The sequence below is a fragment of the Lissotriton vulgaris genome, chromosome 4_1 (genome assembly GCF_964263255.1).
Source record: "Lissotriton vulgaris chromosome 4_1, aLisVul1.2, whole genome shotgun sequence".
Classification (NCBI taxonomy): Eukaryota; Metazoa; Chordata; class Amphibia; order Caudata; family Salamandridae; genus Lissotriton; species Lissotriton vulgaris.
The window spans coordinates 1,158,460,713-1,158,473,949 of NC_141691.1; the positions used below are offsets into that span (position 1 = coordinate 1,158,460,713).

Here is a 13,237-nt window from a genome sequence, read left to right on the forward strand (position 1 = left end):
CGTTGTTCTTTGAAATGCTGGGGAGTACCATAGGTACCCCCCATGTGCACCCCCCCCGGAGTCCCTGGGAGCACGCAACGGGCACCCAAAACAGACTCTGCATGCCTTCCGCCACCGAAAGGCATTGGAAAATGCCCATGCTAATATGGCTGGCGCCACCATAGAGAACCCTTTTCCACTCTGTCGCAAGGCGACCATAGCGGAAAAGCTACAGTCAGTCTTTCCGTCCGCCGCGGACCCCCCCGCCATAATATTATGGCAGGGGGTCATTCCGGCAAGGATGGCGGGGGGATCGCCCCCGCCAGGCCGTCGGTGGCTACTGCTGGCCTGGCGGGGCGATCCGCCAGTCATTCTAATTGGGGCCCTGTGTTTTGAGTCGAGTATATGTCGATGATTTATGTATTGTTTAAAAATGTTTTTAAAATTGTTTTGAAGTTATGTTTATGTATCTTTGGTTGGGTGAGTATGTTTTACATTTTTTTTACAGGTTTTCGTTTTACAACATCGTATTTTGGAGAACTTTGATGTTTTTTTTAAAGAGGTGTGTATTAGTTTTGTAAACTAATATTTATTTAACACACTCTTTTTCACGTTTTTCTGGAGCGTTTTTTACTTTTTCGACGTTTTGGGGTTTTTGAATGGTATATATACAGGAGTAGGAAATATTTGGTTTTTTTGTTGTTCCAACTATGGATTGATTCGGTTGTTATCAGATCATGTTAGTTATGTTTGTTTTTTTATATTCTTTACAGCCCTGATGATGTCCCTGAGGGGACGAAACGTGTAGGCTGTAGCAGTTGGAAAATAATTTTGCCTTTGAACAATTTCTATGAATGATTGAAAATTGATTCTTCAATGCAAGTGGATGTTATGAAGCAATGAAAATAAAAAAAGACTGTTGGATGAAATCATCAAGCAAGCCTGCTGAGAATTCTTTTTCTACATTTAAATACCAGAAATTGTGCTAAAAATCAGTTGTTTACTTGGACACTCCTTGGTTCACATTTTTTATGATTTTTTGTAAGTGGTTGGTTGCGGTGGACCACTCCAAGTGGTAGTGTCACAGCTGTTATTGAAATAATGAATGTTAAATTTGGAACACGCAATTAATACGTCTCACTGTGCAAAAACATATTCCCTCATCGCAGAGCTAAAGTTTCATTGTTGTAAAGGGGAGGTGTAGCACGTGAGTGTGGCAAATACTATTGACAATATGGAAGATGACAAGGAGAAATGGGCTGCTGAGGTATCCAAATGAAAGGGATAAAGGAAGGGGGAATTCCCACTAAACCAGTGGCCAAAGATGGTCTTAAAAATTTGTTTTTGAAATTGGAGAAATCGAGGAAGGCGGACCTTTCAAAATGGTGGGACGGAATGACCTTAAAAAATTATTTAGATCAGAAATGCATCTCAAGGGGATTAAGGATATGGATCTTTCCTACATTTGATGATCTGCATCCAGATCTCCTAAAGGATTGGGAAGAGAACCTTTATGCCTCATCGTTTAATATGATGAATATATTAATTAAGAATGCGGAAAGAAAGGTAGAAAAGCCTAAATTACAAATTGCAGAGATTGAGAATGAAAAAGCCGATTAGATATGAAGGAAGTTACTGAAAAAAACGATACCATCTTAAAAGATGTGATTAATCGTTATCAGATTAAAATCAAGGATAAAAAATTGAGCAAGATCAGACGTGATGAACGTGATTACAAGCAAGGTAGAATCTTTACCTTTGCTAAAGGATTTGATGAAATTACTAAACCTAAGAAAGTGACAGGAACAGAAGTGCAATCAGATGTTAGTTCAGTTCATGCAAGTAGTTCAAGTATTTCATCTACAGAAGATCAGGGAGCTTCAGGAGGGGGGTGAACGCCTTCCAGCAGCTCTTCTTTTTTAGAAGAAATAGACAGGATAAAGAGAGGTAAAAGGAAATTCCGTCAGGACAAGAAAGGGGAGGAGGAAACACAGGCGGTACCAGGATGGGAACCAGAAGCCAAGACAAATTGAGGAAATGAATGAAATTGACATTGCCACTTCTATGAGTCTGAATAGTCATGAATATGAACTAGAGGTGATTAATCTTTCACATAGGAACTTAAGTGGGACTGAGATCGCGTTATTGAAAAAGGGTTTGACATTTTGTCCACAAATGAGATGTGATTATACTGAACTAGAAATTGATCTGTTCAAATGTACTCATATGTTAAAATGGAAAAGTTTTTTTTCTGTGTTAAACAAAGATGTGAACCCTAAAGCAGTAATTACAAATTCTGAAATGACCATTGAACACTTACGTGAAGTACAGTTATTGATGTCTATCACAGAGGGTGAGCAATATGGGGTGGAGGACATTGCAAGCATGTTGGGAGTGGAAACAAATTATAATCTTACAAGTGGATTAAATCCCATGTACAGGAATTGTGTGTACAGGAATTTATATAGCGCAAATCACCGAGCGGTTTCTAAGCGCTTGCTTAGGGAACCCGTCCTGGTATTCCCCTGTGAGATAACCCCGGCAGGGTATCCGCAAGGTGAAAGCCAGGCTTCCCGCCGCGAGGGGCCGTTGTGGAGATTAAGCAAGCTATTGCCCAGAGTCGCAGAGTGTGAACCCGTGAATCGAGTAGGCACCGGAGCGAGAATTGTCTAGTCCTTGGACATTTTAGGACTCAAGACCCCGCCGAGCCGGGAATTGAACCCTGGTCCCGGGCTGACCTCTGCTTCCAGGTCTGCCTCCTCTAACCAGTGAGCCACACTTCCCCACTTCCAAATTCACACCTCAAGGGGCACAATTTGCAGCAATAGATCTGTTTGCACAGAAAACTTTAAAGGATTTACACCTCATCCAAGATGGGGATAGAAGAACAGTTAGATACAGTAAATGTAAAGATAATTTGACAACTGACGAACGTGAAGCCTTTAAAAGTCTGAGAAGCAATGGGAATATTGTGATTCGAGAAGCAGACAAGGGGGAACATTGTGGTACAAGAAAAGGAAGAATACTGCAGAGAGATTTCTAGGCAATTGGCAGATTAAAAAAGTTACAAGAAACTGACTCATAATCCAACGGCAGCGGCAGTGAGGATGATTTCAGAGCGTCTGTTCTCATGGAAAGAGGCTGGGCTCTTAGATGATGCTGAATATAAGTACCTAAGGGTGATAAATCCATCTTTTCCCTTTATATATACACTTCCCAAAACACATAAGTCAAGGTTAAACCCACCGGGAAGACCTATAGTCTCTAGTATGGGAAGTATGACCGAACATCTATCGGAATTTGTGGACTTATTTTTAAAACCCCTAGTTCATAATTTACCCTCATATATAAGGGACACTATGGATGTCCTCAATAAGTTGGAAAGTGGCACATGGGAAGAAGGTTTGAGCTTTGTTACTCTTGATGTGGTAGGACTCTATACTTGCATCAATAATGATAAAGGGGAAGCAGCATTAAAACATTTTCTTGGTCAAAGAAGTGCCAGTCTAATAGAACATTCTGAGATGATTGTGGCAATGAGCTCTTTAATTTTAAACAATAATTTCCACCTTTTCCAGAATGATTGGTATCACCAAATTAGGGGCAAGGCGATGGGCTCCAGGTTTGCCACCTCGTATGCCAACCTTTTTATGGGTTGGTACAAGAGGGAGCATGCCTGGAGCCCAGGAGCCACGAAGGGGACTGACCTAATTTTATTTTGGGGTCGTTTTATCGACGACATTTTGATACTTTGGAGGGGGACTAAAAGAGATATGGAAGATTATTTAATGTTCTTGAATTACAATACTTTTAATGTCAATTTGACTATGAAATTTCAGACTAAAAAGATTGAGTATCTGGATGTAGAACTCTTTGTAGAGGGAGATTGCATTAAAAGTAAATTATACAGAAAAAGTACGGCCACTAATTCTATTTTGAGGGCTGACAGTGCACATTCAGCATCAGTTATTAATGGCATACCATTTGGTGAAATGGTTAGAATCAGAAGAAACTGCAGCAAAGAACAGCATTTTAAAGAGGAGATTGATAAACTTTGTAGTAGACTGAAAACTCGTGGATACCAGACAAAAAGTGCTAGATAAGGCCTTAGACAAGGTTGCTCAGATTCAAAGAAATACCACATTGACTCCTAAGAGGAAACAGGAATTTAAAAGGCAATTAGCTTTCATTACTACTTATAGCGTAGACAAGGACAGGATTTACAGGATTCCCTAAAAGAATTGGCACTTACTCATGGGTGTACCAGGCCTATTGGGGAGCCTAGGAGAAGTTCCAAAAATAACTTACAGAAGAAGTCCGACCATAGGTAACCTGATAACAAGAAACTATATACAACCAACACAAAGAACTATGATTGGTTGGATGCCTACTGCACCAAAAGGGTTTTTTACGTGTGACACATGCAATATTTGCCCTTTTGACATTAATCGTATGAAGGAGTTCAAATATAATAGCATGCAACCCCATCAGATACGACAATTCATCAATGGTAATAGCACTAGAATAGTGTATGTGTTGATCTGTGCATGTTCAAAAATGTACATAGGGAGTACAAAGAGACAATTGAAAATGCGCATACAAGAGCACAGACGAGTGATTTTAAATCAGGATCCTAAATCCCCCATCTTTGTACATATCAAAGAATGTCATCATACACAGAGAGAATTTAAAATTCAAGGCATACAGAAAATTGAACCAGGTATAAGGGGAGGGGATTGGCAACTGTTGATCAGAAAGGAAGAAGCTAAATGGATCAGCCGTTGTAGAGCGGTAAAAGAGGGGTTAAATAGTGATTCTGAACAACATCATTTTTTATAGGCTTTAAGATGATGGGTGCTTGGGCTACCTTGATTAATTAGAGCAGGTCATTTTCTGGACCTGCGTAACTGCACCTTATAGGTATGATGCTGGAGAACTCTCAAACATGAGGGGTTAATTTAGTTCAAAAAAACTTGTTGGGCCTCGGTGATCAATGAGCAATTAATGTATATACGTGACACAAGAGATAAACCCATTTACCCTAAGATTAACGGGCATTTAAGAGTACAAGGTTATAAATTAAAAGAAATTGTGTAACTAGGAATAATGGAGTGTATAGATCGAGGAACATGTTGATAATAGTATTTTGTTTGATATTATTGCCAGGGTAAACAGTCTGGATACACATAGTTGGCTGCTGGGGAAGCCATTGGGTAAGAAGTTGGAGGTTGCATTATTCGTACTGCGAAATGCAGTAGCTATATATGTATATTTTTTCTGAATGATCTTCGCGCATTACAGAAAATAATTACGTTTATTTCCCATTGGTGATTCTTCGAGAGTAGGGGGAAAAAAGAAAAATGATGCTGTGTGCTCGGTCTTTTTGACTGGCCGCCATATGTAACAGGAAATAATTACTCAAACGTTCTGTTAGTTGCGTTCTAAGGATCATCAGTAACGCAGTAGTTGATAGAGCAGTACACGGATTGGCTCATGAGAGCTGGATTTGGGGGCATAATAGAATGCCTGACTATGATTGGTGGTCGTCACGAACAGGAAGTAATACTTTTCATTGACGGCTGAGGCATGGGAAGTGTGCAAGTGAATTGAAATGCGATTGGTTGACCGCACGGGGTGAAAGCAAGCGGACCACGGAGTAAGCTTAGAACCGCGATAAAGGGAACATATTAGATGCATTTCCGGCAGAGGCCGGTAAAGCAGGTAACCATAGTGGATTGGGATTGGCTGGTTACACAAGACTAAGATAGCGGACCTCGGAGGGAATGTTTTTTTCAGTTACGGTTTTTTTGTGGGAAATTTAGTTGAAAGGTGATTGGTCTGTGGGGCAAATAAAGAAAGAAGGGGCATGTTTTATGTTTGACGACGGATTTATCGTACCGGTCGCCACAGGAAGAGGATGTTGTGAGCTGAATGCTACGAAAAAGGTAAATGGGGTTGAAATATGAGACTGACATTGTTAATTAAGGGGTGAACAGGACGGGGAACGTTGGTGATTTAATAATTTGCACTACTTTTCGGTTTAGGATGACTGAAGAAGGTTGCATTAAACGGATTTTGGAGAAACAGCGAGGGACAAGGTTCATGTCATATACATTAGGAAAGGTAAGGATAAGGCTATTCTTATTGATTTTGGGGAGTAACTTTACTCAAAATCATAAGTGACTGGGGAAATTTTACTCTGTTTCTACAGGTAGATTTTGAATTGATGGAATTGAACTGGAGTTCGAGCCTAGAATAAACGTCACTGAACTGAAGTAAGAAACGTACAGGAGTGATATAGGTGAGCATAAATTGTTCATTGAAGGTTACTGGCAAGGGAGGGTACAGTGTGTTTGCGACATGATGGGATATTGGAGCACCACATTGAATAATATTAATATGGGCTCCATTATACCGTAGCAATGGAAGAATTGAATAATTTTGATGAAGTTTAATCAAACACTTTATATATTTCCTTAGTAATCCCACCAGAGTGACTCCACCCGGCAGAATTCAATACAACAAATTCATCTGGGACACTAAGCCGCAGAAACTACTGACCTTGTCTCATACATTTAGGGAAGTTGAGTTAGAGTATATGGGGTTCTAATATTAATTGCGTTAGTGGCTGTAATTGATGTACAGAGGTTATATAAATTTGTACGAATGAATAATTAAAACACAACATGGATTTCTCTAATTGTAGGGGAAATTTTAGTAAGCGAATTGGTGACATATAAGGATTGGTTGAGGATGGTACGATCTACTGGGTCACAACTCGATATGAACTCATTTTTGGGAACAACATAATATTGTTCTAAGGTGAGGACATGCATAAACATATACAAATAGTGTAGATAATGACATCAGGTACTGGGTGAACATCCCAAAAGGTGGTGCATCAAAGAGGAAGAAAGACGTAAAATGTTTCTGTTGTTCAATGTGAAAATGTTTTTATTACTTTGTGACCAACATGGAAGTATCCGGTTATTCCTCAATAATGTAGACGGAGTTTTTAGAATGGCATATAGGCAGGCTGTGTTTTGAATACTACCTAGTAGGTAGAGGCATTAGAATGGTATATAGGCAGGAGTAGGAAATATTTGTTTTTTTGTTGTTCCAACTATGTATTGATTCGGTTGTTATCAGATCATCTTAGTTATGTTTTTTTTTTATATTCTTTACAGCCCTGATGATGTCCCTGAGGGGACGAAACGCGTAGGCTTTAGCATTTGGAATTTATTTTTTGCCTTTGAACAATTTCTATGAATGATTGAAAATTGATTCTTCAATGCAAGTGGATGTTATGAAGCAATGAAAATAAAAAAGACTGTTGGATGAAATCATCAAGCAAGCCTGCTGAGAATTATTTTTCTACATTTGAATAGCAGAAATTGTGCTAAAAATCATTTGTTTACTTTGGCACTCCTTGGTTCACATTGTTTACAAACAAAGGTGTTGCGTATGTGGATCCAGCTCCAGATCCACCGCACCATGGTCGGTCACTGTTGGTCAACATGTTCCAGCCCCATGTGATCCTAGAGCTAAATTCTCCTCTGCGCACTACTGGGAAAGCAGCCAGTCTACCTCCAGGTGGAAGCACATCATATTTGCAACAATGGTGACCCAAAGTAAATGCTGCTCCAGTATACTGAGGCAGCTATTCAAGAAGCACCACCCCATTCCTGTATACATATAAGAGTGAATTTACTGAGGAATGAAATCATGTAGATACAATGGCTGCACAGAATGAGTGATCCCTTGCACTCTCCTTCAATGTTAGTACTACCCATTGAAATATGAATGTATCAGTAGCTCTTCCTCCCTCCCTGTTGCAATATACATAGGTTAACCATTGATGTCTGTAGTAACACAACTGACAATGTCTGTCTCTTCCAAACACAGGTGCTACACGCAAATTCCTCAGGAAGAAGCGTTAGAGGTGATGGAAATCTATCTGAATCTCAGAGAGAGGCCACACCAAGTACCCACTACCTTTATCCTGAGACTGGCTGAAATTGCCTTAAAGAAGAATTATTTTTTATTCAATGGGTAATTCTTCATGCAGGTTAAGGGCACCGCGATGGGGTGCCCTTATGCCCCTGAAATGGCCGTACTATACATGGCTCAATATGAGCAAAAATTTGTTGACAACAACAACCCTTTCAAACAGCACATCCTGCAGTGGTTCCGCTACATAGATGATGTCTGGCTCCTGTGGCAGGGGAGCCAGACTCACCTGGTAGCGTTCCACGACTGACTCAACAACAGGCATGGTGACATCAAATTCTCAATGGCACAGAGTAATGAAAGGATGACCTTCCTTGATGTCGAAATAGCAAACATCAATAGGGTTCTCACATCATCCCTTTTCAAAAAAGATACGGACAGAAATACTATTTTGCACCACAAGAGTGCTCACCCAAGGAACCTGAAATCTAACCTTCCATATGGGCAACTGTTGCGCATCAGGAGAAACTGCTCTCACATGGATGACTTCACGTCCCACGCGGCGACGTTTTGCCAAGAAATGCAAGAAAGGGGGTACCCAAAGAAACTGTTGAAGCACTCTTTCACAAGAGCGCGCTTCACCCCCGCGAAACCCTCTTACAAGTACGGCCCAAACCGACACTCGACAGGCTGGTCTGTGTCACCACCTTTGGACCAGACACACATAAACTAAGGAAAACCGTGTTAAATAACTGGCACTTAATGGCAAATCTAGAATGTCCACTCCCACGGCCTCTGTTCGCCTATAAGAGAAACCAAAACATGGGACAACAAATCATGAGGGCAGACGTGTTGTTACCAAAAAAGAAAAGCGACCTACTAACCCAGTGGAACCTCAAGCCGATCACGGGTCATCACAAGTGTGGTACCTGTGTCGTGTGGCCAAATACCATCGAGGGCGACGAGTTCCAGCATGGGGCCACCAGATGAAAACACACAGAATTTTCAAACTGCAAAACCAAGAATGTTGTTTACCTGGTTCAGTGCCCCTGTGACCAAATCTATATCGGCAAAACTAGACAACAAGTCAATATACGTATTTGCCAACACCGGTCCCGAATTAAAAATAAAATCATGACTGCCCCATGGTTGAACATTTCTTGAATGCTAACCATGATGTCAATGACCTCAGATGGACGGTACTACATACATTACTTCCATCACAGAACAACGCAGACTTGGACAGAATGCTCCTCAAAAAGGAAGCATACCTAATTCTTAAATTTAATAGTGTACAGAAGGGCCTCAACAGTTTGTCCGAAGTCGCGAGACTTTGATCCAATAGTGCCTTGGCGCCTGATGACCGCACGGGTCGCGTCTCAGTTTTTCCTCAGTTCAAACCAATAAGCATGACATAATCCGTGTGACCATTCCTAACATTAACACAGAATAGCGCAAACTACAAATCCCATAAGGCTTAGCACGCATCTTAGTGTTTTTCTCCATGGCAACAATCGCAGCATCCATCTTGGGAATCACGCAGAACGCTGGAGGCCTTGACCGAGCAACACGGAGGTAAGCGATGCTCCTGTGGCATCCCGCCGCTGGTCTTTGTTTTACCCGCGGTCAACGCTAAATCTAACCAAAATCTTTTCCGTTTTCCATCAGCGGATACGGAGCACGTTTCAAATTTACATGCCGAAATCCTTAAAAAGTTTGATCGGATATCAAGAGACCCCTTCGCACCGACTCTGCCAAAACACTAAAAAGGTACGTTCCTTGCTTCCCAGCATAGAACTTCACGACGAGAGCTCATACCCCAGCTTCCCAAAACCAATGCTTATTTTCTGCACACAGCGCCACTGGCCTCATCCCAGCGAGAGCCCGCAGAAGAATTTATTTTCTACAAAAAAGGCAACCACCACCGTCAAGTTAAGAAACAGTAGACGGTATGTTTGTCTTCATTCAATTTGGCAACACTGCACACTATGGCAGTAACACGCTCAAACTGTGCTAATGTAAACTCACCTTGTTTTAGGAAGCCTTGTCCCTTGGACTCCTCATGGAGCTCATCGAGTCTGCACTGACATTTCTTCTCTGAACTTGTTTCGCCAAAGAACCGGTAGGTCCCTTTGCTGAGTGCCATAACATAGGGAGTCTTGCCTTGTTCCACCCAAAATACTTAAAACAGTTCTCTTCCTTTCAACTTCTACAGACAGAGTAATTGTGCCCTGATGAGAATCCGGAAATCAAGCCCCTGGATTCGAAACGCGTCGGCCAATTAGAAAGGAACACTTGTATACCAGCATTTGCTGGTCGATAAAGAATCCTGAATTTATTTTCGCGCTCCTTTCCTAAATTTCCCCCCTTTTTTCTACTTTTCTTTGCTTCAATCAATTCTCTACTCATTTGAAAGTGTGTGTATCATTCATTGTCATGCATATCTAATGTCACTGTCTGTTTTACATTGTTTTTCATTTCCGTGATTAATGACGATATTCAGTTTGTGACACTTTGTTGTGTAGAAAAGTGATTAGACTTTGGTTCAAATTTACATTGTACATATGTCTTTGTCTGTCTACAATATTTTGTTTCTGACAAACAGAGTTTAAATCAAAAAAAGTTTGTGGTATAAATAAAAATACCCAGTTGACAACGACAAGCAGCGTGTTCAACTTTCCGTAAATGTGGGTGTAAATGTAAGTGGTGGGGCACTCTTCTTTGATTGTTCATATACTTAGGCCCAGCCTCTCCACTTATCCTCTAGGGCCAAGCTCCCCTTGTGTTTCTCACCAGGGAAACAGCAGCAAGTGAGGAGGAGTCCCTGGCCCAGACTCTGGTAAAGGATGAGCTCTCTGGTGTGGATCTGGCTCTGTCCTCTTCGGATGACGAAGATCAACCTGGCACCTCCGGTGTTAATCATCATGCAGCCCCACCATCACAAACACCTGCACCCCCTGCAGTTCTGCCAACAACATCTGGCCACAGACCTAACACCCCTGGCAACATGGACAGACCTAGTTCACAAACTTCCAACAGCACAGTGACACCGGACACCCAGGAAGCTACGAACAATGACACCAGTAGCAACACCCAAGGGGGCCCAGGGTCAACTGTGCGTGCCAACACAGGTCAAGCCCATGTGTCTAGGGCTGGTGGGAGTGGTGTTAGGCAGAGGTCACGGCCTGCAGGGGGGCCTGGTCTGCCTGATGACCCCCAACTGGTACGCATCATAGATGCCAACCAGGATAGCACCGGAAGATTCAGCCAGGAAGTTGAGATCCTCAAGGACATGCAACAGGAGCAGGCTGGCCATCATGCATGCATGGAGGCCAAGTGGGACAACGTTATTAAGGTGCATAGTGACATATTGACCTGTCTCCGCCAGATCAGCAGAAATATGTCCACACCTCCCTGTGTGCCCACAACATCTCTTGCAAAAACATCTGCAAATGCCACAGGGAGGGAGGATGAATCTGGTGGAGAGTCTGATGCACCGTTGACGCCTGCACCTGAGGACCCCCCCAAGAAGAGGGGTCGTCCAAAGAAGAACAAGTGAGCCACAGTTGTCCATGCACATCCCCCAGGAAACCCAGAACCTGTTTTGGATATTGGTCTTTGTGTGCAAAGCATTCATCTTGTTGCACATGACACAACTCCCCAACATGACATGGAGGGTCCATGTTGTACTAATGTAGAAGATGAATGTGGACTTCACATTGGATATTTCATCCACCAATACTTCAAACTCATCTGTGAACTTTGGATTCTAAACCTCACGTACAGCACTTTCTCCACACATGTATGTAAATAAACTCACCATTACACTATACTTACCTATGTTGGGATTAAACTTTGGTATGTGTCATGGAGATAATGAAATGGCAAAGTACACAGTGCATGCAGACTACTACAGCAATGGCATTACCGTTATGTGACTCATGTTGATGTGGCACACATGAGGGAGTCACACCAATAGGGCACCACAACACATACTCACCATGGACATGTGACACATTGCCTACAAAGATGTTTGACAAATATACAGTGGAATGCACATACACCACACCTTTCCACAGGCCCACACATGAGGTAATCAAATTTCAGTCATATGTGTGAAGACAGACAACACATATAAGTAAGTGAAGCACAGGTTCATTACTAATCAGTAACAAGTTTATTACACAACAGTAGCAAAGTGAATCCACATGACAGTGGGCACACGGTCACCAAGTGTCGACAAATGGCGCTTCAGGGGTGTCTGGTACATCACATGTTGCAATAGCAGAAGTCCAACTCTGCCATTGGATTCTGGTTGTCGGTGTTAGACTTCACCAAGCAACTGGCAAAGTGCCTTGGGAAGGACAGATTTGAGACACAGTCAGAAGCACACCAGAACAGGATGGAAGTGCAATACATATGTCACATGAAACCTACACAGTAACCAATTAGCATATCTACACTATTGTGGACTACAGACCTTCTGACAGGACACATCACTGCACGCATCCAGAAAGTACCACACGGACAAACTCAAACAGCAACTGAGCTGCACAAACACATCACAGGCTAACTCAGAACATTGACATTACAACCCTGTGAACTCACATTCAGCTGAAGAAGTTGTTGATGAGCTGTGTGCGGACGTCACCCTCATCATCATCACTGGCCTCGTGGCCCAGGTCAGGATCCTCCACAGGTGGTGGATGTTGGTCGTCATCGTCCTGTATGAGAGGCACCTTCTTCCACACTGCCATGTTGTGGAGCATGCAGCAGACAATGATGATCTTGGAGATCTTTGCAGGCTCATATGGGAGGGTCGCTCCGGTCTTGTCCAGTCAGCAGAAGCGGCTTTTCAGGAGACCAAAGGTACGCTCTATCACTTGCCTGGTCCTGCCATGTGCCTCATTGTACCGCATCTCGGATGCTGTCACAGGGTTCCTGAGGGTTGTCAGCAACCACAGCATATTGGGGTATCCAGAGTCACCTACATACAAAGAAAAACACATTAGTTGAGTGTTGTAAGGGGGGGAGACAAAATTGCAAAACACACACAATAGTAAACAGTACACACCACCAAGCCAGGCCGGCTGGTTTTGCATCTGTGACATCATCAATGGTATGCGACTCCTCCACAAGATGTAGGAATTGTGTGCAGAACCAGGGAAACGTACACACACGTGTGATCACCATGTCCGCCAAACATACCACCAGAGCATTGATTGAGTGGAAATGTTTCCTGTTGCGGTTTGTCTGTTCATGTGCCCGTGGTAGTAAAAGGGCCACATGTGTACCATCGATTGATCCG

At 42.4% G+C, this 13,237-nt stretch overlaps 1 protein-coding gene across 1 annotated transcript; it reads left to right on the forward strand.

The window, feature by feature from the left end:
* The first annotated feature begins 1,601 nt into the window (after window positions 1-1,601).
* Window positions 1,602-11,488, forward strand: LOC147723005 (uncharacterized). Its single transcript, XM_086967422.1, has 2 exons — window positions 1,602-1,802; window positions 10,697-11,488. The coding sequence occupies exons 1-2, from the start codon at window positions 1,602-1,604 to the stop codon at window positions 11,486-11,488; spliced, it is 993 nt and encodes a 330-aa protein (XP_086823548.1).
* The last annotated feature ends 1,749 nt before the right edge of the window (window positions 11,489-13,237 follow it).

What these genes read in the sequence shown, in the direction of transcription:
- LOC147723005 (XM_086967422.1), top strand. Translation starts at nt 1,602, where the DNA reads ATGAAGGAAGTTACTGAAAAAAACGATACCATCTTAAAAGATGTGATT. An exon ending in GAACAGAAGTGCAATCAGAT is followed by an intron (nt 1,803 to 10,696) that starts GTTAGTTCAGTT and finishes CTTATCCTCTAG; the next exon opens with GGCCAAGCTCCCCTTGTGTT.